A 26,859-nucleotide genomic window follows, 5' to 3' on the forward strand; every position below is an offset into this window, starting at 1 on the left:
AATTCCTCCGTGTGCCAGAGGCTTCACGCCGGGACTTTCTTCCCCGAGTGCCACATCAGTGTCAGGGACATGGACATGCACGTGTGCCTGGTGGGGGATACGGCCTAGCCCCTGCAGCCCCGGCTCATGAAGCCCTACATGGAATTCCTCAACCGTCCCCGACAGGCCTTTTATCTCAGGCTCGGCAGGGCCCGCATCATGGTGGAGAGTGCCTTCAGCCAGCTGAAGGATCATTTTAGATGCCTCCTCATCCACCTGGACTTCTCTGAGCAGAATATTCCGCACGTGGTGGCAGCATGCTGTGTGCTGCGCAATTTGTGAGAGAGGAAGGGGGAGGCTTTCCTGCCAGCCTGGATGGCAGAGGCCGAGCTCTTGATTGGCCTGTACACACAGTCCCGCATGGCTGCCAGCCAGGAGGCCCATCGGGGGGCTGTCTATATCCAGCAGGCCCTGCGGGAGAGTTTCCACCCAGAGGAGGACTAAAATCTCCCTGGAGTGCCCCACTGGGGGCTTGTGCCCCATTTCACCCTCACATCCTTTCACTTACCCCTCCTTAACCCCCCTTCCTAATTACAATAAAGACACGTGTGGACGAAAACAAACTCTCTTTATTGAACAAAACTAGGTTGCGGGGGGGGGGGGAATGAAGGCGGGAGAGGGGAGGCAAGAGGATGGGAGAGGGGAGGGGTAAACCTGGGAGGAGGGAGCTGGAAGGGGGAGGTGAGGGGAGGAAGAGGGAGGAGAAGCTCAGGGTTGGAGGTCTTGCTGGCCCACCTGTCTCCCAGCACTGTGGGGGGGGGGGGGTCTCGGTGTCCCCGTGGGGGGGGGAGGGAGTACGGAGGGTGGGGCGGATGGGAGGGGAGGACGAAGCAGGAGCGGGAGCAGGAGTGGGAGGAGGAGTGGTAGTTGGGGAGGCAGCAGGGGCTGGAGCAGCAGGAGGCACCATTCTGTGCACCAGGGTCTGCAGGTGGTCTCAGATTGCACTGCCTTGGGCAAGCAGCTCCCGGCAGCTCTCCCACCAGAGCTGCAGGTCTTCATGCACCTGGTAGTCCAGGGTGCAGTGCAGGCCCCGCAGTATCGCCTGGTGCTGCTGCTGGAACTCCTCCTGGTTACGGGTCACCCTGCTGAGTGCATGGAAGTGGGAGGATGTTCTGGGTGGGGTGGTGCGCCCTGCACTCACAACTGCTGCAGCTGTGGAGAAACATGAGAAGTGGTCAGTTCTCCCTGGGGACACAGTGGGTGAAGCCCAGCCCCCCTCTGCACATCGAGAACGGCAGGTCTCCGCACCATTGGAGCCGATGTGCTTGCACACAGGTCATGTTCAGGATGTTCTGCAATCCCTGGGCATGGGACCTGGCCTGGGACTGCACCCATGACCCTGTGCTGTATATAGTGTGTGTGTGTGTGATGGGGGGGAAATGTCCCCTGCCTCTGTGTAGAGGGGGCTTGTGGAGGGAGGGCATTGTGCACTGTCCCATCCTGGGGTCACGAGCACGTCATGTGCCTTCATACATACACGTGTTGGGTAACACGCCCCTGTGTGGCAAGGCCCCTGTGTGGCAGCCAGCTGGAGCCATGTGCCCAGGGATGGCACGGCACATGCACAGGTTGCTGCATGAGCCGTGGCCAGCAAGGCCCACACGAGTGGTCCTTGGTCTTCCTCCCTTCCCTCCCCCGCATAAGGGGACAGTGATGGCACTCACATGTTGCTGCCTTCCCAGCCTCGGACGACACTGGTGACAGGTCCGCTGGGACAGCTCAGGGGCCCTGGCTGTGCGGCATGCTCCCTCTGGGTTCCTGCAGCTTCTGGCTCTCCTCCTCCTTCTCTGTGCCCTGGTCAGGGCCCTCTGCACCAGGGTCAATGACCACCTGGGGGGCACGGACCATCCCGCCCCCCAGGATGCAGTCCAGGGCATCATAATAGGGGCAGCTTTCTGCAGCTCCTTGGTTTTCATCTGAACCTGCTTCTGGGTTCGCATGTGGCCTTTACAGCCGGATGGCTACCAGCCTGGCTACCAGATGGCCACGTTCCTTCATCTAGTGCTGAGATCATGGATGTTGGAGGCCTCCTCCCAAACCTCAATCAGGTCCCTGATCTCCGCACTAGACCAGGCAGGGGCCTGCCTTTTCCGGCCCCTGGCAGGCTCCTGGAAACTGGCAGACTGGTCCGGGGATGCAGTAGAGGGCTGGCTGCTAGTGGGTTGCTGGCTCATGCTGCGTCCAGGCTCAAGGGCAGCAGCAGAGTGGCTCTGGGCTGGCAGGCCTGGTGCTAGCCACAACAGACTGTAGCCAGACTCTGGCCCTTAAGGGTTCTGGGAGGGGGAGGAAGGAGAGGAGTTTTCCTGTTTGTGCCCAGAGTGGCCAGCAGGGCACCCTGGGAAGGGCTGGAGGCTCCTTATTTCAAAATAAGCATCTACACAGCACTTATTTCGAAATAGCAATTTCGAAATTGGAGCTATTCCTAGTGGAATGAGGTTTACCAATTTTGAAATAAGCGCTCCGCTACTTCGATTTAATTTCGAAATAGTGGTTTGGCTGGGTAGACGCTAGGGAAGTTATTTCGAAATAACTTTGCTGTGTAGACAGACCCAAAGTGAATACAAATTTGAAAACAAAACAAAATGTGTGGCCTGAAATATATTTTCATAGAAATCATTAATTTGTAGATTCCTGCTCATTACATACACCCACCCACCCGGTGTCTCTTTTTTGCAATTAAATGGGGAAACTGATATATATACAGGGCTCGACAAATACACTTGCCCACTCGCCCGTGGCAAGTAGATTTTACCAACTGGCGAGTGCAGGGGTGGGCTGGCCGAAGCCTGCACTACGGGCGGCGTGGCCCCATCTGATCCGCCAGCTGGCGGAGGAGTGGAGCGCCGCCAGGGAGAGGGAAGTACAGTGATTCTCAGTGCCGGGCTGCCTGCATGTAGCTCCGGTGTGAGGAGGCGGGGCGTGAGCCAGAGGGCAGGATACTGGAGTGATGTGGCCCCGCCGATTTTAAAGGGCTGCGGCAGCTTGGCTCTGACCGCGTGTCCCTGGGAGCTGGCTGTGGCGTGCGGCGCAGCCAGGCCCCACCCCGCCCTGCCCCACCAGCTCTAGTCCTGCCACGGCCCCAGCCTCCTCGCCGGCGAGAGACCACTCCCTGTCGACCGCCCAGCTCGCTGCGCCCGCCCTGCACCCCTTTGTCTCCACGCCACCCATTCCCCATGCCACCCCTGCTCACCTGCACTCCAGACCCCCTGCTCTCCCTCTTCCCTGCGACTCTCTGGCTCTGCATCACCCTTGCACCCCACACCCTGCTCTCCCCGATCCCCAGCTCTGTGCTGCCCATTCCCTGCGCTGCCCCAAGACCCGGATCCCTCTGCCCCTCCTGTTCCCCGCGTCCCATTCCCCATGCCTCCACCGCACCCTGCTCCTCCTGTGGGTCGGGAATGAGGAGTGCTTGTCCATAGGGAGGGGCTGGACAGGGCAGGGAAAAGGCTGCTGTGATGCAGCAGTGAGTGAAAGGGGGAGGTCACTTGAAGCGCCTTTCCCTTTATGGAAAAAAACGAATGAAAATATTATTTGCTATTTATAGGGCTAAAATGCCGGGACAAAAATGAAAACAAACAAAAAAAAAACCATTGCAAAATGCAAACATGTAAAGAACACAACAAAAAAAGGGGGGGGGGAAGGTTTTGCTTGGGGCAGCAAAAAAGCCTAGAGCTGGCCCTGGGAGAGGGGAAGGGTTTGAGCTGGGCTGAGGGGAGGGGACGGGAGGGGAAAAATATGGGGATGGGGCTTGTGCTAAGGGGAGGGGAGGAGAGGGGAGAGGAGGAGGTCAGGAGAAGAAGAAGAAAGGGGAAGGCACCAAGGGACAGGGTGCAGGAGAGACAAATCCCAGAGGGCCAAGTGCAGACAATGAGGAAGAGGGCAGGAGGGGAGGTGTCAGTGGGAGGGGGGAGGATAAAGGCCACTGGGGGCTAGAGGGGGAGAGGGAGTTGCTGGGAGAAGGCTTGAAAGAAAGGGTGGGCATGAGGAAGGTGGGGATGGAGGAAGGTGGGGATGGAGCAAGTCATGTGTGAGGGGACAGGGACATGAGGGGAATGGGGGGCAAAGGGTGGTGAGGAGGTGGGTATCAGGGAAAAAGAGGGCTAAGGGGGCAGGGGCAGTGAGGGAAGGGGAGGCACCAGGAGGGTGCAGGTGCCAGGGGATTCTGGGGGTGAAGCAGAAGGACAGACACCTGCAGGGGAGGGACAAGCACCAGAGGAGAGAGGCAAGGCAGGTGTGTAAAGGGAGGTGTTAGGAGAGGGGATGAGGAAGGGTAGCTCACATGATCAGAGTGGGGCTACTGGAGGAGTGGGCACAGGGGGGAAAGAAGGGCTGGTGGAGGGAGTCAGGTCTCAGGAAGGCTGAGGGCAGTGAGAAGGGCAGAACTCAGGACAGCAGAGGAGGGTGAGGAGTTGTGGGGAAGCAGGCACCAGGGGAGCTGATGAAGCAACGGGAGGAGACATGGAAGCAGAGAGGAAAGGTAGAGGTTTATAAGATATTTATTAATCACATATTAGTAATTACTGTTCTTATTCTTATTAGGAATTTATGCCATTAAAAAAACACTTTTTTGGGGGGAGGGTGGCGAGTCCCTTTTTTGTCTGGCGAGTAGGGTTTTCCATAATTTATCGAGCCTGCGTGTGTGAGGAACTGTCTTCCTCTTAATTGCTTTCAGTTTTGAAAATAATGATCAATCCCAGTTGATGCCCATGTTGACTTTGGTGTACCACTGAAGACATGTGGAGAAATGATTTATAACAATATGACAATTACATCCATATTGTAAGAAAGTGATATTACATTTTACTTAAACTTTTCTTGAATATAATATTTAACTAACTAGTCCTCCCCTCACCTATCAATAGATGATCAACTTAGCCAACAGACAATTTCCCACAGCACAGTACCTTTCCCATGAAGACTTTAGCAGCTTTCCAACTTCGGTCTTTGGGGACTTTGCCTTTATAAGCCAGTAATACCATGACTGCAGCAGTAACATTGGTTACTGCAATTGGTGGGTTGGGGAAGGCTTTTAATTCAGTGAGATTAACCTAAAGAGTAATCACAAAAAAAAATCACAAAATTGCAGAATATCAAAAGACAAATATTGCAATTGCCAGCACAGCACAGGTAGCACAGAATCATTCTGATACAGAGATTAAGAATGCACAGCTGTACTCTTTGAAGATTTTTAATCATTTGTGTCCCCTTTGGTCATTACTTCATGAAGTAAACCGAGCTGCAACTATTTGCATGATAGTTAAGGGAAGCCAACATCATACAGTAGCACTAAAACAAAGAAGTAATGTTCTGCATGAAATCTATATACATACACATTTTTCCACAGTGTAAAGTGCAGAAACCATTTTCTCATGTAAAATTCCTACTGACCTTGAAACTAAATCAACAAATTATACTTGCTGCAATCAGCAGAATAATCTATCATAAATAAATATGTGGCTTGATTTTACCATCTGTAAATAATTCACAGGAGAAAAGTATACACGCTTATAGCACTTTCAATACAAGTAGGTAAAATAATCTACACACATTCTATTTCTTTGTCAACTTTCTTATGGTCACATGAATTTCTTCCCTCTCTTTTACACACTTACTCTCTCTATATTTAAAAAATGCCTGGTTCTTACCTTATTAAGTGTATCTAAAGCTGCTGTCGCAGCCACTAGAGCAGGTTCAGCTTTCACCAGGTCATCTTCACATTCTCTCTGCTTCAGAGATACTTTAGTTTGGATTGCCGCTACCTATTCAAACAAATAATCTTAAAAAACTAACTTGAGTTTTAATGTTACATATGGAGCCAGAGCTGCTTAAATTGCAGACAGATTTTTTTTTTCTGAGCATCTAAATATGTAAGCAATTTATAATTTGTAGTAGTTTTTCTTACAATGGGCACTGTCACATAAAATGTGTGGCAGACCCAAGGCTTCTCATTTAACAAAAAATCTCCCAACATACAATGGTCCAAAGGAGGAGAAAATGGCCACATACTCAGCTGTGACTGGATTCTGCTAAGTTAAAAGCTCCACCTGGCAGGTGACACACAACCCTCTGCTTAGAGGGAGACCTCTACTGCAGCCTCCTCTTCCTGTGGACCACTGCTCCCACACAATACTTAAGCCCCATTACTTCTGATAAAGAGTTCAGGTTTCTTTCAGCCTAGTTACTCTGCTGTCTTGAATCATGATATTACTCCCTCTTGTTGTTCTGCTCTTTTCTGAGCAGCAAAAAGGAAGATAGTGGAGGACACCTATTGCATTTTTTGTGTGGAAAAAACAGGATAATGGAAGAGCTAGAAATGGCAGAAATTTTGCCATATTTGTTATAGAATCATAGAGGATTACGGTTAGAAGAGACCTCAGGAAATCATCTTGTACAACCCTTTGCTCAACGAAAGATCGACCCCAACTAAATCACAGCAAGAGCTTTGTCAAGCCTGGTCTTAGAGGTTTTTAAGGATGTTAACTCCACCACCTCTCTAGGTAATCCATTCTAGTACTTCACCACCCTTCTTAGTGAAATAACTTAGCTCCATCCTCTTTGGAACCCCTATTCAGGTAGCTGAGGTCTGCTACAAAACCCCCCCTCAACTCTTCTTTTCTGCAGACTAAATAAAGCCCAGTTCCCTCAGCCTCTCCTAACAAACCATGTGCCCTAGTCCCTAATGACTTTTGTTGTCTCCTCCAATTTGTCCATATCCTTTCTGTTGGGGGGGACGGACAACACTCTAGATGTCGCCTCACCAGTACTGAATATAGCGGAATAATTACTTCCCTCGATAGGCTACTAGGGCAGCCCAATATGCTGTTTACTTTTTTGGCAATAAGGACATACTGTTGACTCCTATCCACTTTTTTGTCCACTGTAACCCCCAGGTCCTTTTCTGCACAACTGCTGCCTAGACAGCCAGTCCCCAACCTGTAGCATGGAATTCTTCCATAGTAAGTGTAGGGTTCTGCACTTGTCCTTCCTGAGCCTCATCAACTTTCTTTTGGCCCAATCCTCCAATTTGTCTAGCTTACTCTGGCCCCTACCCTTCAGTGTATCTATCTCTTCCTCAGCTTAGTGTCATTCATGATCCAGCTGAGGGTTCAAACCAACCCATCAGCCAGATCGTTAATGAAGATGTCGAATAAAACCAACCCCAATACTGACTCCTGGGGTACTCTATTTGATACTGGCTGCCAACTAGATATCGAGCTAATGATCACTATTAATTGAGTCCAACAATTTAGCCAGCTTTCTGTCCACCTTATAGTCCATTCATCCAATCCAGAAGCCTTTAACTTGTTGGCAAGAATGTTAGGGGAGACCTTATTGTGGATTTATGTGTCACAAACAGGTTTATCTGGCTTCTTGACAAAAAAGTTAAGTTTTGCAATCATTTACCCAGTTATGTAATCACAAATGTATGATGGATTAGGGTCATAGGTAAACACAGTAATAGGTTCCATCATAGTTTTTACATTGACAGTTTTATAACTAAAAATTTAAAAAATGCAAACCAGTCTTAAATTTGATGAATATGTTTCATTCTTGGAATATATTTTTTCTTTTAAAATTGGTTTTGATTTTATCAATACATCAAGGTAAGAAAAGAGACATTTAGACCAGTTTGGGATTTTTGTAGCTGTGCAATTGAAAAAGAAGCATGCATTTAAAAAAATAAAAGTTTGCACAGAGCTTCTGGTTTATGACATTGTTTTGTACAGTACTGTGGAAATAAATTAAGCTTTCTGATAACTCAATAGTGTCAACTCTGTTTTAATAATACCCACTAATTAAATAAACATGCATTTAAAAGGCCATTTCAGAACAGCTACAAGGCACCACGAAAGGAAGAACTTGTGTAACATCGGCTAAATTACTACCTACACAGAAAAATTACTCTTATCCTGAAATCACCCTGGAAATACACTACAAAATTTGTTACTTAATCATTTCTTTTCTGGATATGCTCTCTTTGCCATTCAAAGACATTTGAATTGCTATTCTCTTCCTGCAAACATCACATTATAGCAAGCTCAAACTTGATTATGAGACTCCACATCTTGACCACAGTGCTGCTGCTCTCATTCCAGAAATGTATAATAAATGTGTCTGAATAAAGTGCTACTATTACACAGTTTTATTTTTAATCTACTATTAAAATTTGAGTGTTTCCTTACAATTGCTAAAGCACTCATCTCGAGTGAAAGTGGAAGGGATATAGCTCTGTCTTGGAGCAACCTGGACAAGCATGAGCAACCTTCAATGTCTGTAGAATGAAGAAACTAAAAATTGTATAAATAAGTTGGTACCATGGTTCAAAGAACTTTCTACTCAAGGAATTATCCTTCTGTAGAAGGATGAAGGTCAACCCAACTGAAAGCAGACCTATTTGGCATGACTACATAGCAGCTCCACATAATTTCAATTCAATTCAGGAATGCTTTATTGGCATGACAACTCACAGAAATATTGCCAAAGGAAGAGAGGCAGGAAGAGACAGATCCTCTTCATGGATGCTGCCATGAAGAATGTTAAATGGGCACTGACGTCCTTGGGATTGGTTTGATGTCTGGCGATTGAAGTGCTTTCGGGCCCAGACATTTAGGGTGAAAAGATATGAGCACTTAGGAGCACAAATCAGTTCTGCTAAAGTAAAATTGAAAAACTCTTTCAAAAAGGTGTAGCAACTTTGGGAAAAATAAAGGAAGATTTTTTTGTGATGTATGAAAGGAAGAGTTTATCTTGATAATAAATGATTCAGTAGTATGAAAAATGACTTATGGAAGATGTAGTAAGAACAGAGGATTCAGACTTTCACCAGATTGACTGATCAAGAAGCATGCATGGAAATGAAAGACAGCGGCTTAGATGCCACATGTTTGAATAGGTCACAAGAACCTACAGAATTGTGGGAAGATCCCAGGTTGGGGAGGCAGGTCTGAGTGCTAGCTTTGCTGGACATGCTCCCCTAAAGAGCGTAAAGAAGCATACTGGCTGCGAGCTTCACCCCAGGGATTATCGAATAGTCCTATAACTGATAAGATTTCATGCGGTTACATGGCTATTCGATCACACTATATCTAACATCCTTAGCAGGAACTCTTACTTTGGTTTAAGAGAGGTTTATATCAGTTTGCCTGAAGTCTATTAAGAACACACTTAAACAAAATCAAATTAAGCCACTTTAAATCTGAAATAAGAGCACCCACATATCCTTGTGCAATGGTTTAACCATATCAGTTTAAAAGCCAGTTTGGGTTATATCAGTACAAATTTCTCATACAGACAAATCCTTATACAGAATTTCTGTGCCACTTGTAATTACTTATTTGGGAGATTACTTAAAGGTGCCTGGGGCTGAAGACAGTTGTACTTAGTTATGTCTTTATCCTGGCATATCACAACTCATGTGAAATAGCTTCTCATTCACACAGTTCCTGTTAAGTCTTGCTTCTAATTACAGAGAAAGTAAAATATTACAGTGATTGGGACAGTAACATTTATTAGATGCTACAATGCATTGGCAGAAAAAAGTTTCTACAGGAACTTTTACTATGAATAGGTAATATCCTAGCTACGGTAGCTGTTTATACAATAGTCAGGGTTGGCTGTTAATAACACATACACACAAGCAAGGATTAAGTGACACGCTGCTACACCAGAAATCTCAATGTAAAGCTTAACAGTCCCTCCTCCTACCTTTTCCCACCTCCAAAACAACATAGGTTCAGAATTGAGTTGGTGAGAGGAACATGTTGAATTTCCCAGCATTTATTTGTTTGCATCCCAGACATAACACACTTTAAAATTTAAGTATTGTGCATGGTTTTCAGCTCTTCCTTTGATCACGCTTTCTCTCCACATGCTGCAAGCCTTCTAGCCTAAGCTACTTATACCACTATACATGGAAAAAATACAAATTCCATATTAGACAAGCTACCCTACATAGGAAGATATAACTCAGCTGATCTGCCCAACAGCTATAGTGAGACAAGGTGGGTGAGGTAATATCTGTTATGGCACCAGCTTTCTGTTTGTGAGAGAGATAAGCTTTTGAGGTGCACTCTGCTTTTGAAGAAATTGATCCAATAAATTATATTACCCTAACTACTTTGTGTCTCTAGTATCCTGGGACCAACATGACTACAACAATACTGCCTATCATGGATATAATTGTACAAGCCTGCACCAACTGAAATCTCCTACATCATAAACAGTACCATGCAGTGATTCAAATATGATGTAGTACTTTTCAATAAACAGGACAATTAAAATATCACAGACTGATTCTTCCTCATTTTCTCTTTTTTGTTCTTATTTATTGTGCTAATTACGCTTTGTTTCTTGGAGGCTGGAGGGAGCTAAGAAGCTATAATGATTTTTAAAGAGAGATAGAAAGTTGATTTCAATAAATCCAGTCATTGAAGTGAAGATAGGATTTTAATACTGATCTCTAACATGTTGGTAGTCCAGTTCCAGGGTGGAAGTTCCCACAGATAAGAATTCCCGAGAACTATCTGAATTGCTAGGAAAGCTAGAAAATAAACGTACTATCATCTGTAAAAAGTAGTTCGACTAGCGAACTCAGTGATAATCCAAGGACAGCACACAAACAAAAGGCACTGGTCTAGTTGGAGGGGGAACCAGAGGAGTTCCAGCCTCACTCCCCATGCTTGCTCAGTGTAATTCCAGCATCCTCAGTACCAACACTTCTCTGCAGTGGGGTCACAGGGTTGTTTTCTACTTTGAAGGAGCAGGGTCCTTACTAGAAATCAAGACATATTACAATGCATTTACAGCTACTCTGCTGCAGAAAGATTACCAACACTCAAAGAGTGCCTACAGCTGCCATGCTCCTCCCATAGTTTACAAGCTCAAAAGCTCAATAGCAGACTTTCTTGACTTCTATACAAGCTTCAGTTGACACCATGGGACTGGTCCCATCCAGACTTATTCTTCCTCCCTGGATGATTCTGATATGATCAGACCACCCCGGGCCTCCCCTCGCCCTTATAGATAGGGCATCTCTAAAGGCAGCATCTAGAAAATGCTTTAAAACTTACAAAAGCCTTACACCATTAGCTTCCTGTGACACACTGTACCTAAAAGAAGGAGCACATTGGAAACCCCACATTCACCTTGGTGTTAAGTTTTGTACAAAATATATCTTCCAGGGTATAGTTTAGAAGTCTTGATCTGATGAAGATTAATATCTCATTTGGTTACATGTCAGGGGTGGGCAATAATTTTTTGTCGGGGGCCACTTGGGAAATTTTTGAAGTGGCCCAGGGCCACACAGGAAGGGGCAGGGCCAAGATACTTCTGGGTTCCCCACCCCCCCGACAATGATTGGTCTGGGGGAGAGGGAGTGCCCCCCCGCCACGTTCCCCCTAGATGCCCATGCCCCTGGCATGGGAAGAGACTTCTCAAGCTCCCCTGCCCCTAGACCAATTAGGGCCTGGGGGTGGGGAAGCGTGCAAAGCCTCCTCCGCCCTGTGAGCAGTGCATGCTCCTGCAGGGTGGCAGGCGGCTTTGTGTGCTCCCCCGCCCCCAGGCCTTAATTGGCCTGGGGGATGGGGAGCGGCAGGGCCTCCATGGGCTGGATCCATCCACTTGGTAGGCCAGATCTGGCCCGCAGAGGCCCTTTTGCCCACCCCTGTTATATGTACTGTTAATGCATGTGAACTCATTGTCTTTAATGAAAGCAGAACAAAGCTCAAAATTTGCATTTAAAAATTAAGGACACTTAATAGAGTAAAACTCCTATTGTCTGGCATCCAGTGGTCCGGCACTCCTGATAGTCCGGCACCAACTAGAACCCGGAAGTGCTCTGGCCAGCTGGACGATTGGAGCTGCTCTGCCCCCAGCTTCCCCAAGTCCGCTGCTGCTTAAACTGACAAGCGGCTGACTTGTGGAAGCCGGGGGCAGAGCAGTTGGAGTGCTGCCAGGTTGGTCCTGCAGTGCCACTCAGGTGAGGGGCGGCGCTGTGGGACCAACCCGGCAGCACCCCAGATGCCCTGCCCCCGGCTTCCCCAAGACAGCCGCTGCTGACCGGCAGCGGACTTAGGGAAGCCAGGGGCAAAGTAGCTGGGGTTCTGCCGGATTGGTCCCGCAGCGTCGCCCTCTCCCACGCTGTGCAGTTCCCCGCCGACCCCCCACACTCCAGACCCCTCATATCCCCCCCTTCCGGTACTAAAGGTGCCGGATTATCGGAAGTTTACTGTAGTAACTTTTGTATGGGATGAAGGGTAACCTCAAGGAAAGGTGAAACTTTTGAGAGCTCTACAGACAGTACAGTATGACCCTAAGACAGCGTCTTTTCTCAACTCAACAATTTATAAAATTTGTTGGAACTTGAGTTACCTATCCCTACATCAAAACAGTTTAATTCAGGGGTGGGCAATAAGTAGCCCTCAGGATGGATGTGGTTTAATCAGTGAAATATCTGCAGGTACAACTACTCTCAGCTCCCGTTGGTTGCGGATCGCCGTTCTTGGCCAATGAGAGCTGAGGGAAGCAGCATGGACTGAGACAGTACTTCCTGCAGCTCACATTGGCCAGGAACAGTGATCTGCAGCCAACAGGAGCTGCAAGTGGCCGTTCCTGCAGACGCACAGGTAAATAAAGGATCTGGCAGCCTACTAGGGGCTAACCCTGGTGAACTGCATTCAGTTCACTTATTGCTCACCCCTGGTTTAACTAATATTCTGAAGCATTACGCAACTCCTCTCTGATATTAACGGAGACAATATACATTAGTTTTGATAGCAAAATGTCAGTCTGCACAGGTCCACTGGATTGCAGGATGGAAGGGCTTAAATGGATCAATAGCTACGATAACAGAAAGATGTATTTTAATGCTAAATTGGGAGGGTTCATTTAGTGATTTACATGTTTTGATTCAGGAGCAAATTTGATTCAGGTAGAATTTGAGTCTATCTTTTCAATAATAAAACTGCTAGCTAATTACACATGTTGAGCAGAGCAGAACAGAGGGGGGAAAAAAGGATTCAGATTCTGAACTACTTGCACACAGGGCGATTCTCAAAGGGAAAACAGGACACTGCATGAGGCTAGTCTGAGCAACACTCTTCTCCTGCCCTGGCATGCAGGACTGGCACAAGCTACTCACTGAACACCTCTCCACCACTGTGGGGCTGGCGTGACCCATTTGCCCAATTTCCCTCTCTGCATGAGGCTAGTGCTGCTGCTCGCTCAAGTCCTTGCAGACCCACTCCCCCACGAGGCTAGGGCTGGCATCACTGCTCACTCAAATCCGGACCCCCACCCCCATCCAAGCTTTACCTCCCACCCTGCACAGGGCTGGCATTGCTGCTCTTCCGCCCCGCACTTTCCTCGATCTCCACTTTTTGACAAAGGTGGGAATTTGTCCTGTTTGCTCTTGCAAACTTCATCAGTTGACAAAAAGCAACCAGAACAAATGCCCACTTTCCCCAAAGCAGTTGTGACAGCTGGCACATGGCTTAAAAAAATAGATTGTTTTCACCTGAACAGGATGTATGGTCACCTTACTTACACATCTCATAGAAGGATTTTAGGATTCAAAATTTAGAAATTAATGTTGTAAGGCAATGGAATGGATTTTGCCATTAACTGAACTATTCAATTTAACTAAAAACACAAAGCCTTTAGAAATATAAAGTTCTCAGAGAAAACTCTGTGACCATTACTACATTACAAATATGCCCAATTCTTAAGATCCACATTCATTATATGCTTGAATGTGCACAGTATTTATTGTTCTTTCATATTATTAAAAGAGCTAAAAGGTTGGGAAAATGAATAATGTAAAGAAAGGTCAAATGATAATCATGGTCTGAAATGCAGTTACATGTGTAAGTATAATAATTCTTTACATTTTATGCTCCCTAGAGAGGAAGCTCTTCAAAACAGTTCACCTACAAAAGGTTTAGTTTGTGTTAAATATAACTCAACAACCCTAAAGGGTGGAATTAGACTGACCTTTTGCTCCTCTGCATCAGCAGCAGCTCTTTCCTGGCTCACTCTCTCAGTCTGAAGCCCTATCTTAGTAATCAAAGCTTCAGCATCCTGATTTCTCAGTTGTAGTTCTGCCTCTTGACAGGCAAGTTTGGATTTTAGGTCTTCTACCTACAGTGCAACAGAGAAGAAATTTTGGAGCAGTCATTAATTAGGCACATTTCTTGAACATTCTCATTTCCTGAAGGGGGAGGTATAACACTTGGACATAACTTGTACTTGAACTTTCTTTTTCATTTCCATTTTAAAGCAAAATAGTATCCGTTCCTTATTTTCCATCTTTACTTGTTATAGTTTGTTTCCATAATGCAGCCCAATTTCTGTAGCTCATAGGGGAAGTATGTTGCTTTCTAAATGACCTCACATATCATACAAAACAATAAAACCACACCTATGAGAAGCTTAACGGCGCCTCTGATATGTCCAATCTGTGATCTGTCCACTTTCTGAGAGCCAAGGTTATTCTTGAAACCAGATGTCTAAGCAGCTCAACAAAGTGCTGCAAGCCCTGGCATAGATGTAACTGTATAAACAGCAGCAAAAGGACATGTTGGAAAATGTTCAGTAACCACTCTGAAGAACCTTTCATAGATCATTTTAATGGAGATTTGCCGAAGGGTTTACATATAAAATATTCAGCTTCTTTTTAAACAAAGACTACCTGTTTATTGAAAGAGCAATTTATTGCCTGACATGCTAGTCACCCACATCAAAATATCTAATAACAGTATTTTTCCATGCATAATGGAACTGCTTTTCTATAATATTTCTTTTTCTTTTTATTCCTTACTCATCCAAGCATCTTATCTAGTTGTTAGTCATGTTCTGATTCTGTATCAACTCAGAAGAGATTCACTATGACCTGATATGGACAGATGCCAAGTCAGAGCTTTAAACCTCAAAGCCAGTAGAAGGTATGAGAGCTATTCTGTTTGTTTGCTGGAAAACGTACAGATGAAATTCTGAAGCCTAACAAAAAACCTATGACACAACCTCTCCCCACCTTTGACTCTGCTAGAACCCTGGGAATCTTCCCACTTAACCCTCTTGTGGCATTGTTTCAGGAGCACCTCGTGGGGTACCCTAGTTCTGACTGTTAATCTAGACATATATTTTAGAAATGTGCATCTGTCTGTCAGGGAGTGAGTTTGTTCAAGAACTCCCCCTACATGGTAAGAGCTAGGACCACCAATCTTGGGCTGTGTCTAGACTGGCCAGTTTTTCCGGAAAATCAGCTGCTTTTCCAGAAAAACTTGCCAGCTGTCTACACTGGCTGCTTGAATTTCTGCAAAAGCACTGACTTCCTACTGTAAGAAATCAGTGCTTTTTGCAGAAATACTATGCTGCTCCCATTCGGGCAAAAGTCCTTTTGAACAAAACTTTTGCGCAAAAGGGCCAGTGTAGACAGCTGAGATTTGTTTTCCGCAAAAAAAGTTCCGATCGTGAAAATGGCGATCAGGGCTTTTTTGCGGAAAAGCACGTCTAGATTGGCCACCGACGCTTTTCTGCAAAAAGTGCTTTTGCGGAAAAGCGTCCGTGCCAATCTAGACGCTCTGTTCCGAAAATGCTTTTAACGGAAAACTTTTCTGTTAAAAGCATTTCCGGAAAATCATGCCAGTCTAGACATAGCCTTGGTGTGTAGCTTCCCCTTACCCTAACTTAAAGCAAAGTCTAGGTTTGGTTGTGCCAAGAAAATGGGAAATGCTGGGAATGGGACTGTTTCCCTTAACAAGAAAGGGGAGGGGCACAAAGAAGAGGGACATGATACTAAGGGTATGTCTACACTAGCTCGTTAATTTGAGCTAGGTATGCAAATCAGGCAATCGGAGTTGCAAATGAAGCCTGGGATTTAAATATCCAGGGCTTTATTTGCATGTTCCAGTCTGGCCGCCATTTTAAAATCCCCCTTAGTTCGAACGAACTGCCCACGGCTACACGCGTCAGTTTACAGTTAATCCTAACCAAGTCCTTAGTTTGGATTAACTTTAAACTGCTGTGTGTATCCACGGGCAGTTCATTCGAACTAAGGGGGGTTTAAAAATGGCGGCCGGATGGGAACATGCAAATAAAGCCCGGGATATTTAAATCCCGGGATTCATTTGCAACTCCGGTTGCCTGATTTGCCTACCTAGCTCAAATTAACGAGCTAGTGTAGACATACCCTGAGAGTGACCCTGAGGGCAGCGAGCCTGCAGGGGAGAGCAATACTGCAGATTGACCACTTGAGGCAGCCACACCACTGAGAGAGTGGCCAGAAAGGATGGGGCTTGCCATCCTGCCTGCCATCAGACTGGGTAAGCAGCCTCCTTACCCCAAACCCTTCCGCCCCCAGCCCTTGGCCACAATGCCAGGGGAAAGGCCCCTGCTAGTGGTGGGGGAACTAGGGGAAGAGAAAAGGCTCCTGTTAGCTGGGGGGAAATGGCAGAGGGAAGAGGGAGAAAAGGCCCCTGCCGGATGGGGGAAATGGGGGAGAGAGAAGGCCCCTATTGGCTAGGAGAACCTTCCCTGAACACCTCCTCAACTCCCTACCCTGACTTCTGTGCATGAACGCGCGCGCGCGCGCACACACACCCACACACACACCCACACACCCCCTCCCCCCCAACCCCACCAGCTTCCTGCACTAAAGGCCCCGGACAACACTGTGTAAGCCTTCTAGTACAGTAATAAAAGACATTTCTGTGGGCTGTTTCCTTTTTGCACATCCCTCAGTTTGGACAACAGAAATAAAGTTTCCATCTATGGTTCTCATGCCTTAGCACAAAGTTGCAATGTTGTACAAACACTGCAACTGAATGTGTGAATGTTACACAGTAGGGTGTGTCTTTACTATGCAGCATTTAGCATCAAGGCTATGTCTACACTGCCCTGTTGCTAAAACTCAACATGTGTGAATGCTTTTTGTTGGCACTTTTGCAGACAAAATAATTCCACCCCCAATGAGCGGGTTTCCCTTTGTCAACAGGAAAGCACTCCTGCTAACAAAGCAGCGTTCACACGTGCACTTGCCATGGCAAAACCTTGTCATTCACCGGGAGAGGGAGGTAAGCACCTATGAACAAGAGCAAGGGCAAACGTCAACACAGCCTAAATCTATAAACATAGAGACGTCTTAGTTTTAGCAAACAAACTGCAAGATTGTGGCCAGCAATGAGCACGCGCTTGAGACTGGGGGGTTGGGGGAAAGATCCAAGGAGCTATTCCCCTTCTGGTACCCCTGTGCACATATGAGTCACAGAATGAACAGCAGGTTTAAGAGGCAAAGGGAGGCAATGCATTCCCAAACCGCCAGCCTGGTCGCGCCCACACTCTGCTCCCACTCTCACCCCTTGAATGCATCTCCACCAGTCTCCAGGGACTGCCTGGGCTCCTGCCCCACCAAGCCTTGGGCCATGCTTCTAGCTCTAACAGGGCTGGGCACTGTCTACATGCTCCAGGGCTAGAGGGACTGTGAATCCTCTGGGTTCACGTGCCACCCGCCCTCTCTCTGCTCGGTGCACTGGCTGGGGCCAGGGAAGCCTGGGCCCATGCACTGCCCTTCCCACCCCTCACCTCTGTCCTCTGGCCAGGGAAGGCTGGAACTACAAGCTGCCGCCCTCTTCCCCCTACACCTCCAGTGTTTTTGCCAGGGTCACAGAAGGCTGGGGCCACACACTGGCCGCTGGGGTGGAGGTGGCCTGCTCCTACTGTATATGTGTGTGTGTGGGGGGGAGGGGACGACACTTGGCTCCTGCAGGGGCTCAGACAGCAGAGGCGGAGTTGGGAACTTGCCTCTCCCATCCTTAGGCTCATCCACAGCCCATGAGTCACAGTTTGGTGTGGAGCACAGACACTGTTTACAACTAGCTATCATTAGCCTCCTAAATAGAGATGGGAAGAAATGATGGCATGGCTTCACCCCTCTAACCCTCCGCCTCCCCATCAGCCAGCCAGCTGTTACATTCAAGAGCCCATCTGTACTTTCTCCCAGGGTGGCCTTCTTGTTATGGTAGTATGTGCTCTGAGCTTCACAATTTCTTCTGGGGCCCTCCTCACCCCTGAAGCTTCGATTTTGAGCCATAGTGTAGCTCAAATATTAAGATAGTAACCCATTTCTCTGACAGACATCTACAAGTATCTAGAGTTTGAAAGGCACTGTTTTTTAAACAGTCTAAAATAAAATCCAGTTTCAAAGACCTAGTCTGGCATCGAACAGGGAAATGTCAAAACTCAGTTGCCTAGTGAAAGATGTTTGAATATAAGATTACAAATTTTGCCTCGGTGAGATAGAAAAAAATATGCATTCCTTAGAAGAGAGAGAAAGACAAAAGCAAGCCTTTTCTCACACGTGATAATTTACCTGAGAAGCTGTTGTTTTTAACTTCTGAATGCCATTCACCAGATGTGCCATGCGCTTGGACATCTCCTTGTTTTTCTTCTTCAGCAGGATCTTATAAAGTGAAATTTGCTCCAGGAAACTTTTTGGAGTGGTATAATTGTACCGCCTCTCGTTCTGATAATATCTTGCACTCATCTCATTGACACTGGTGTGAGCATAAGCCATGAAATGGCAAATGGAATCCTGAACACGTGGCTGAAAACATCGAAGGAACAGAAACATTTAAATGTAAGGAAAAAGAAACATTTCAAAGATTAAATACAGATATATATCTCAGAAGAGGTTGCACAGCTAAGGAAGGATCACCCACAACAACAATTTTCAAACTCCATTTCAAAAGCGTAACACCATCAGTGCACTAAAAAAAAGTTTTCAAATAATAAAACTGAGTCTTCCCAACTTTTTACAATAGAAAATCATTTTTCTCAGTATTCACAAGTTTCACAGCAGTTGAGCACTCTGTACCATTTCACCATATATTTGAGACTCTGTTCCTTCTCTTTGAAGCTCTGCCCCTTTTCCAAGAGCCCCGGTCTTCACATCACCCCTTCTCCCCGAGTCCCTGCTCCATGATGCCTCCTCCCCCTAAGATTCCATCCCCCACCTCTTTCCTCTCCACCCCATTTCCCCCGCTCACTCTAAAAGCGAGTAAAAAGTGATGGGTTCATAGTCCACAAAACCCCGTTAAAGTGCCCCTGATCTGAGTTATTTGTTAAACCCCCCAAAATACAACTAAAAATAGCAAGATCTATAATTAATCACCATTGTATTAATAAGCATAGGTAGAGTGAATGTTCTAGGAATTTGACATTTCCTTTGGAACTCTTGATTGAAAAATCCTCTTCAGGTCAAGTAAAAAAACATGAATGATGATCTTGCTGTGTTTCCACGGATCCCCACAGATGCCCACATATTTCATATTTCCCAATCCTGTTCCTATCTGAAGTCAACTGGCAATACCACTATTAACTTCCAAATAACAGGGTTGGGCCCAATCCAATGCCATTTGAAGTCAAAGGGAGTCTTTCTAGTACTTCAATGCACATTGGTTCAGGCATTTAATGCACTACTTTGTGTATATATACTGCACTCACTGATGGAGTATTTGTTCATAACTTCTTTCCTATAGATTTTATTTGACAATCCTTCTTTATGATCCTTTATTGTGTATAACCTCTTCCAATATACTACATGATAATCAAAAAGAGTCAAAGCATAAACAAAGCTCTTGAAAGAGATTATATGTACTCACATAATCCCATGTCAAGCACAAAATATGGACAAAAGTGAAACCATCTTAATCTACTTGACTTGAGTTAAGTGTGTGTGAGGGGCGGGGGTCAGGAAGAGGCATGAGAAGGCGTGTTTCATGTACAAGTCTTTAAAGTATTTTCAGTCCAAAATAGCCAGCAGATGAAATATGCTACCCTGGAAATATGATCTGGAGCTCTTTTCACTTGGTAAACCTTGGAATGAAAAGCTCATTTCGCATCAGAAAAGTTGGTCTTTTTTTTTTTAAACAGTCTAAGAATAATAGAGTCACTAGAACACATACATACACATGTCTTAGGTTATACTCCGTCCACCTTCTATCACACATAAAAATTAACTGGAAATGCTGCTATGAAGATTTATTTAAGTCCATCACTGTAAGACCTTCCATTTTGTCCTCTATGACTTCTAACAGACTTAACTTTATAATTTGTGGAGTCACATCTCCCTCATTTTAATGATTATTTATTGCATTCTGTACAAAACAAATGCAGTTCAATTAATCAAGGGAAGCCTAAAAATCAATTAATATGAATTAAATGAGCTACACCAACTCTTTAGGAAAGTCACACATAATTTACCAAAGCGTTGTCAATAATGCTTAGAGATCTTTTGGAAAATTGCTCATGAGTGGTTGTTGATGTAGTTAAATGTTTCAAGCCTTCATCATTAATATTACAATCAGCTTGGTGTACACAGACTTACAATTTTTCCTCAGTAAGAAGCCTTATTATAGTTTGTGGCTTTAAAAGCTAGCTTTAAAATAATGAACAGTTTCACCTGTGATTATGATAATGGAAATCAGAAACAGGAACCAGATACAAGAATGTCTGCATATATGGAAAGTTGAAATAAATTGCCTTTAAAATAATAATCTCCACATCCTTTCTTGGAGCAAAGGAAGCATAACCCAGCTAATATAAAAACAAAATGCAGAAATCTGTTCTTAAAGGTGCAAAATGAACAAAAATATTTTATGCGAATTTGGTCACAAGCAGAAATCTGTTTCAGCCTTTCACTTTTAAATATCTATTATATACACAAACATTGCAGTACAGCTATCCATCCTAGCCAAGGGCAACCTTCTTACAGAATAACTGGCCCCTACCCAATCATGACGCTTATGAGCGGTCTCTTCTCAGCAGCCCTGAAAAGCACTCTTTAACAACAGTTTCATTTGTAAATCAGTGAGGGAAGAAGTGGGTTCCGGTAGAGCTGCAAGTGGCCTGAGACAACTTGTCTCAATGGGCAAAATAACTATTGTTATCAAGCTTAACAAAATGGCACAGCATGGGAGATATGCTGAGCCAGAGAGCAGCTGGTTGTAATTCACACTGTTTTTCAGAAAATTCTAATCGTTCCCGAACAGACCTCTTTGATGATTGGTCTTCCCTGCATTTTCAATTTGTCACTTTCTCTTATGATAAGGTCAGCAGTGACAGCACTTCCTGACATTAACAGCTGTGGCTTTTAAAAGGGTCATTGTGGAACTACTAATTGCAGTAATTTCATTAGCATAAATTATTTATTCTGCCATTCATTATCTCTCTCCTTTTTTTAATACTACGTTGCATTTTTCAATATAAGCCCATTCAGAGATGTAGGCAAAGGAAATTATTATCGCTAGTTTGGTCTCCTTTATGTGAAACTTGTTGATATTTTCAATTTTTTTAACTAACTGCTGGACTCTAGGAAATATAACATAGCCACAAGCCAATAACCAAGATTCTCCAGTTCTGACTCAAGAATATTTAGTATTCTGAAATAGGATTGGGAGGATAATGTATTTCCAATTCATAACAAAATACAAAAGTACTTCTGATGCACCAGGAAAAATCACTATTTTAGATCTTGACATACTGGCTTTTGTGTATGGAAGAGCTCAGACAATCCTGTATCTGCTCTGGATCACTACTGGAGTTAAGAAGACTTTTGTGTGAATAAGGAAGGCTCTTCATTGCTTCTCTCAGAATCTAACCTAATCATTACCAAACTAGCTATTCTGAATTGTGACTACAGATCTAAGCTTTTGCCAACAAGTTTCACTAGCTGAAAATGCACTAAGCAACAGTAGAAATTATTGATGCTACTGATTCTCTTGATTGTGTATTTCAGGCAGTTATCAAAACAGAGGGAAACCTACCCATTGTTATATTGGGAGCCAGGAAGGGTATTTATTTCAAGCTGCAGTCATGTCATATTATGTTGGCTTTCACTGTCTCTTATGCAAGATATAGGATTTCAAGGGACAAATTTTCTTAAAGTGCACAGTTTAGTACCAGGCCTCCAGCATTACAGTGCTACAGCCCACAACAGAAGAACTTCAAAAGAGTGGGGAAGATTTGTTTGTTTGAGGAAAGAGAGGTCATTTGTGGATTCCCTTATTTTATGTTTCCAGTTGAAATATGAAAATAACTGCTGGTTCTGGGACATGGAGATTATGTGGCATACTAAGACTAGCCAGAAAGAGACGATACGTCAGAAAACATACTTTGCAAGTATTCTTTCAGCCCCATACAAAGTTTTATAACGGAGCATTAATCCTATACACCCAATATTTGGCATTTAAATCTCAGCATCTCTACATGGGGTTCTTTGTTTTTGCCAGGCTGCATGTTTATGGTTTGTCAATTTGAGGTTTTTTTAAAACATTTTTTAAAACCTACCAGAACTAACCTGACCTCTATTTTAAGTGACACTGTCCATTTCCTCCCCAGTCTCTCTGAACTTTAAGCTCCTTTTCTCTTCCTCACTATTCCACTCTCACTATGCCTCATGGCCAGCATCCTTCCAGTGAGACTCCTACAGCTAGAGTGGAAGCTGCTGAATAAGGCAAATTGCTTGCTCTTCTCAGCTGAATATTTTGTTCATAGATGCATAGTTTTAGGCCAGGATCAGTAGATCATCTACTGAGAGTTCCTGTATATTTCAATTCATGTATATTAAGTTTCACCCAGATCCCTTCACTCAGCCCACTAATTCGTACCTGTTTGACTAAAGCCAATCTTCCAGAAAGACACCCAGTCTTGATTTAAAGACATCAGGGGTGCATATAGGCAGCACCCTTCTGTCGAAATAAACTACGCAATCTGCACTATGCAAATTGAGTAGCTTATTCCGAATTTGGGTTGAAAGAGCTTATTTTGTAATTTGGTGCTGTGTAGACAGCACCAAATTTCAAAATAAGGCACTATTTGGACAATCCCTTAACCCTTGTGGAATGAGGGCTACAGGAATGCCAGAATAGCGCGCTCTCTATTCTGGGAAATAGCAGGCGCATATAAAGATGCAGCATTGCTATTTTGGGATACTTCCAATATCTCAAAATAGTGCTTCAGTCTAGACATACCCCAAGAAATGGAGAATCCATCAAATTCCCTGGGTAGTGTTTTCCAATGGTTAATAACCTTCATTTAAAAACATGTGCCTTATTTAAAATTTAAATTTGCCTGATTTCAGCTTTCGGCCACTGAATCTTGTTATACCTTTCTCCACCTGATTAAAAAGCACTATAGTACCAGTATTTTCTCTTCATGAGAATAAGTATACATTGTAATCAAGATGCTTTCAATCTTTTTTTGATAAACAAAACTGACTAATTCTCTCTCTTTAAGGCATTTTCTCCAGCCCTTGAATTCTCTTTTTTTTTTTGGCTCCTTTCTGTACCCTCTTTAATTTTTCAACATCCTTTTAAAAATGTGATCAGCATGGTATGTGGTATTCTACTGTTAACCTCACCAGTACCATACGCAGAGGCAAAAAACACTCCCCTACTTCTGCTCTCTACTTCCCTCTTTATACATCCAATAATCACATTAGCCTTTGTGCCATAACATCCCACTGGGAGTTCATGTTCAGTTGCTTTTCTATTATGATACCTAGATCATTTTCATAGTCACAGCTTTAGTTAATAAAGTCCCTCATTCTATAGATCTTGCCTGCAGTCCTTGTTCCTAGAGGTATAACTTTGCATTTGGTTGTACAAAAGGTTTTATTTGCATGGGCCCAATTTACCAAGTGATCCAGATCGTTCTGCATGACTGTCCTGTTCTCATCATTTACTACTCTACTGGTTTTCATGTATTTTATTTCATCTCTCTTTTGGATATTTCTAGCCCTTGCACTGGGAAGCAAAAAGAGAAAGAACTGAGTGCAGGTATGGTGAAATGCTGCACTAGGATCAGTGAAATATTTGAGATTTTTTTTAAACACATAACATTTAAAAATAAAACAAAAAGGTGTTTAATGATAACTGACGTGGTTTTTGCAGAAGAGACACTGTAAGCTCTCGGTTAGTACAAATGAACTTAGTTGATTTAGGGATATGAAGGTTTAACCGGTAAGCATCACCCGTAACAGCCCAATTTGCCTTTGGTTTGAAACCCCCACGGGCTCCAGTGGAGCCAGGATTTAACTTTAGAGATGGGAAGAAAGCTTGTTTTTTCTCTTCGCTTGGAGATACTGTCTAAATGCTAAACCCTACATAAGCACAAAATCCAGTTAACTTTCTGTTTGTCTGAATTTCTTTTGTTTACTTTCACCACAAGACAGCTGGCATTAAACCCAAAAGTTTACCTTTTAAAACAGTTTTAAAACCTGCCTCAGACTAAACCCCCTTGTAGTTATTGCAGTTTTCTTAAAACATGGGTTTGGGAGAATTAAAAGTTGAATGTAGGTCACACTAATAAGCAAATGCTTAACTGAAGAGCCGACATTCAACTTTCCAAGTGACTGAATGGCATGATCATAATACAGTCTGGACACAGGTGAGCTATGGCTAACAAGACACCTCTTATAAGGAGTAGTAAATAAAGATCTAAATATCTAAAATGAAGCAAATCGAACTACTCATGGAACACAGCAGCACTACAAACGAAAAAGGAAAAACCTTCCCAGCTCAGAGAAGCGGCCGGACACCAGTTAAGGTTCTCTCTCTTTTTCAGGGTGATCCTCTCCCACCCTGCTTCACAAATATACCTCTGCCGCTCTCCTGGCACTTCCTTTGCTTCCCATTCCTTTCTGATCATTCCTTATTCACAGCACTTTCCACTTTGTACTCCTCCTCAGCTGCCCTCTGTTACTCACCTCACCTACTTTCTGATTCATTTCTGCTTCTCTGCAGTCTCCCTTGGTTTTGCTACTCCACCCCCAAAAGACAGCTGTTATAGCTGCTTTGTCCTTTTCTATTCCAGGTCCGCCCTGCCACTTCCACTTCCACTATTACCACCCCCCACCCTTGCTGGTCTTTTTACATATTGTATTACCATGTTCTAATTGGCTTCACATACCCACAGACATTATCTGGACTGACTTGGCCATCAAATGTCTCAGAGGTGTTGCTGTGTTAGTCTCTAACTTTAAAAACAACTTTAAAACCCCCCAAAACAATGAATAGTCCCATGGCACCAAATGCTACTCTGAAAAGAGTGCACTGAGACATAGTCCTAAAATAAATTTCTGATTCTGATAAAACATCACATTATTTTGTCTTTTTGGTTAATTGCCATTAATTTCATTATTAGGCTTAACAAGAAAAAAATATTTCCTGGAGGCAATTATGAACTCATTTGAGCCTGTTTACAGAAGAGAATCACATATGCACATATATATTTCCTCCTGATAATGAATTATTTCTAAATGTCCAAAGCAAGTACCTTACACCATGTAAAAGCATTGTTCTTCACAAAGGGTCAGTTATAAATGCCTAAATTGTGATGACATGTTGTGTTCTCAATGGAGTAGATTAAAATTTATTAAAGAAGTGATCAAACTTGTATTAATTCAAATCAAAATAAATGTGTTTAATCTTTAGCCAAAAGAAAGTGCACCATAAACATATTTTCTTTTCTGCACATTATCCTCATTTCTTCTTTACCTAAACAAGAATGTGTAAGCTGATAAAACAGCAATAAATAAAATAAATAAATAAATAAAACAATTGGGTGCCCTAACACCAAAATTTGTTTAAATATCTTACAAAGCCAGATTGGGCTGTTTATATCAAAACAGTAAGAATTTCTAAATCAGTCTGTCCCTTTTTCTCTCTCTCAGAATCCTATAGGAGGCATCAGTATATCACTGTAGAGCTGGTTACAGCAAACACTAATTGAGATAAGAAGCGAAGCAAGTCTCTCTACAACCAGTAGATGTCATTGGTCACTTTTCATATCACAGCTTGCCTGATACTGAGCACTGTCAATGGCACAAGTAGTAAGGACTGCTACCAAATAGCTCTGCTACCAAAATGCAAAGATCACCAAAGCAGCCCCTCCATTTCCTCTTTATTTTTTAATAATTCCGTATTTTTTCCCTTGTGAAGGGAGTACAAATGTGGCAATTTCTGTCACACTAAAATTTTATTCCCTATTCAAGCATTTCAACTAATAAATAAAAGTTTATCACAGAAATCAGATGTTTAGCAGTGTAACAGAAAACATATGGATTCAGCACGAAATGTGTTCTCTCTTTTCCAAAAGTTCCAATCCTTATTGCATCTAACTGGTGGCATCAAGTTCTGAAAGCTCTTTTCTAAAACATCCCTTACCTGTTGCCACAGTCAGATCTTTAGTTTCAGCTTTTGTCATCCCCACAGCATTCTGTTGCCTGGAAACTCTCCCTGTGGAGTTCTCCTTAATGCCAGGAGATAGCTAACTTGAGATGCTAGGCTTTTCATCTACCCTCTTGAAATCCCTGTGCTTCTGAGCTCTATAAATCCCTTACATCACTAGATGGACCCAGGAGCAGCAGAAGTATGATCCCCTGAAAGTCAGAGTTGCTACAAACTGATTGCCACTGAACCAACTAACAATAACAATTTCTTGCATATAAATGAAACTTTATGAGCATAGTCTCTGCATTAAATTTCTACACACATTAGAGTCTAACTTTTAAAAATAGCCACATGTGAGCAATTTTCTCTCTAATCATTTCCATCCGTGTGTGGGTTTTTTCCACCCATGTACGGAATAATTTTTTATGTGCTCCGAGGTAGGTGCAATTACACCCCACAAGTAGAAATAAAAAACCTACCTGTGGGCACTCTGCTAATCAGCTGGCTGGCATCTGAATGCCTCCTGAGCAGTTTACAGAGAACAGTGCATGTGCAGGAATGAGTGGAGATCACAGTTCAGTTTGGCATACAGCTC

The 26,859-nt window shown here is 44.0% G+C and overlaps 1 protein-coding gene across 1 annotated transcript in view; it reads right to left on the minus strand.

Moving 5' to 3' along the window:
* DNAH11 (dynein axonemal heavy chain 11) overlaps positions 1–26,859 on the minus strand; it is a 190,061-nt gene that overhangs the window by 10,503 nt on the left and 152,699 nt on the right. Inside the window, exons 56-59 of the mRNA XM_089776661.1 lie at positions 18,404–18,637; positions 14,029–14,175; positions 5,685–5,798; positions 4,944–5,087 (exon numbers count right to left, since the gene is read on the minus strand). Coding sequence (XP_089632787.1) covers positions 4,944–5,087; positions 5,685–5,798; positions 14,029–14,175; positions 18,404–18,637 — 639 coding nt within the window. The remainder of the gene's footprint in view (positions 1–4,943; positions 5,088–5,684; positions 5,799–14,028; positions 14,176–18,403; positions 18,638–26,859) is intronic.

Source organism: Pelodiscus sinensis, chromosome 2, assembly GCF_052426305.1.
Source record: "Pelodiscus sinensis isolate ZL-2025 chromosome 2, ASM5242630v1, whole genome shotgun sequence".
Taxonomy (NCBI): domain Eukaryota; kingdom Metazoa; phylum Chordata; order Testudines; family Trionychidae; genus Pelodiscus; species Pelodiscus sinensis.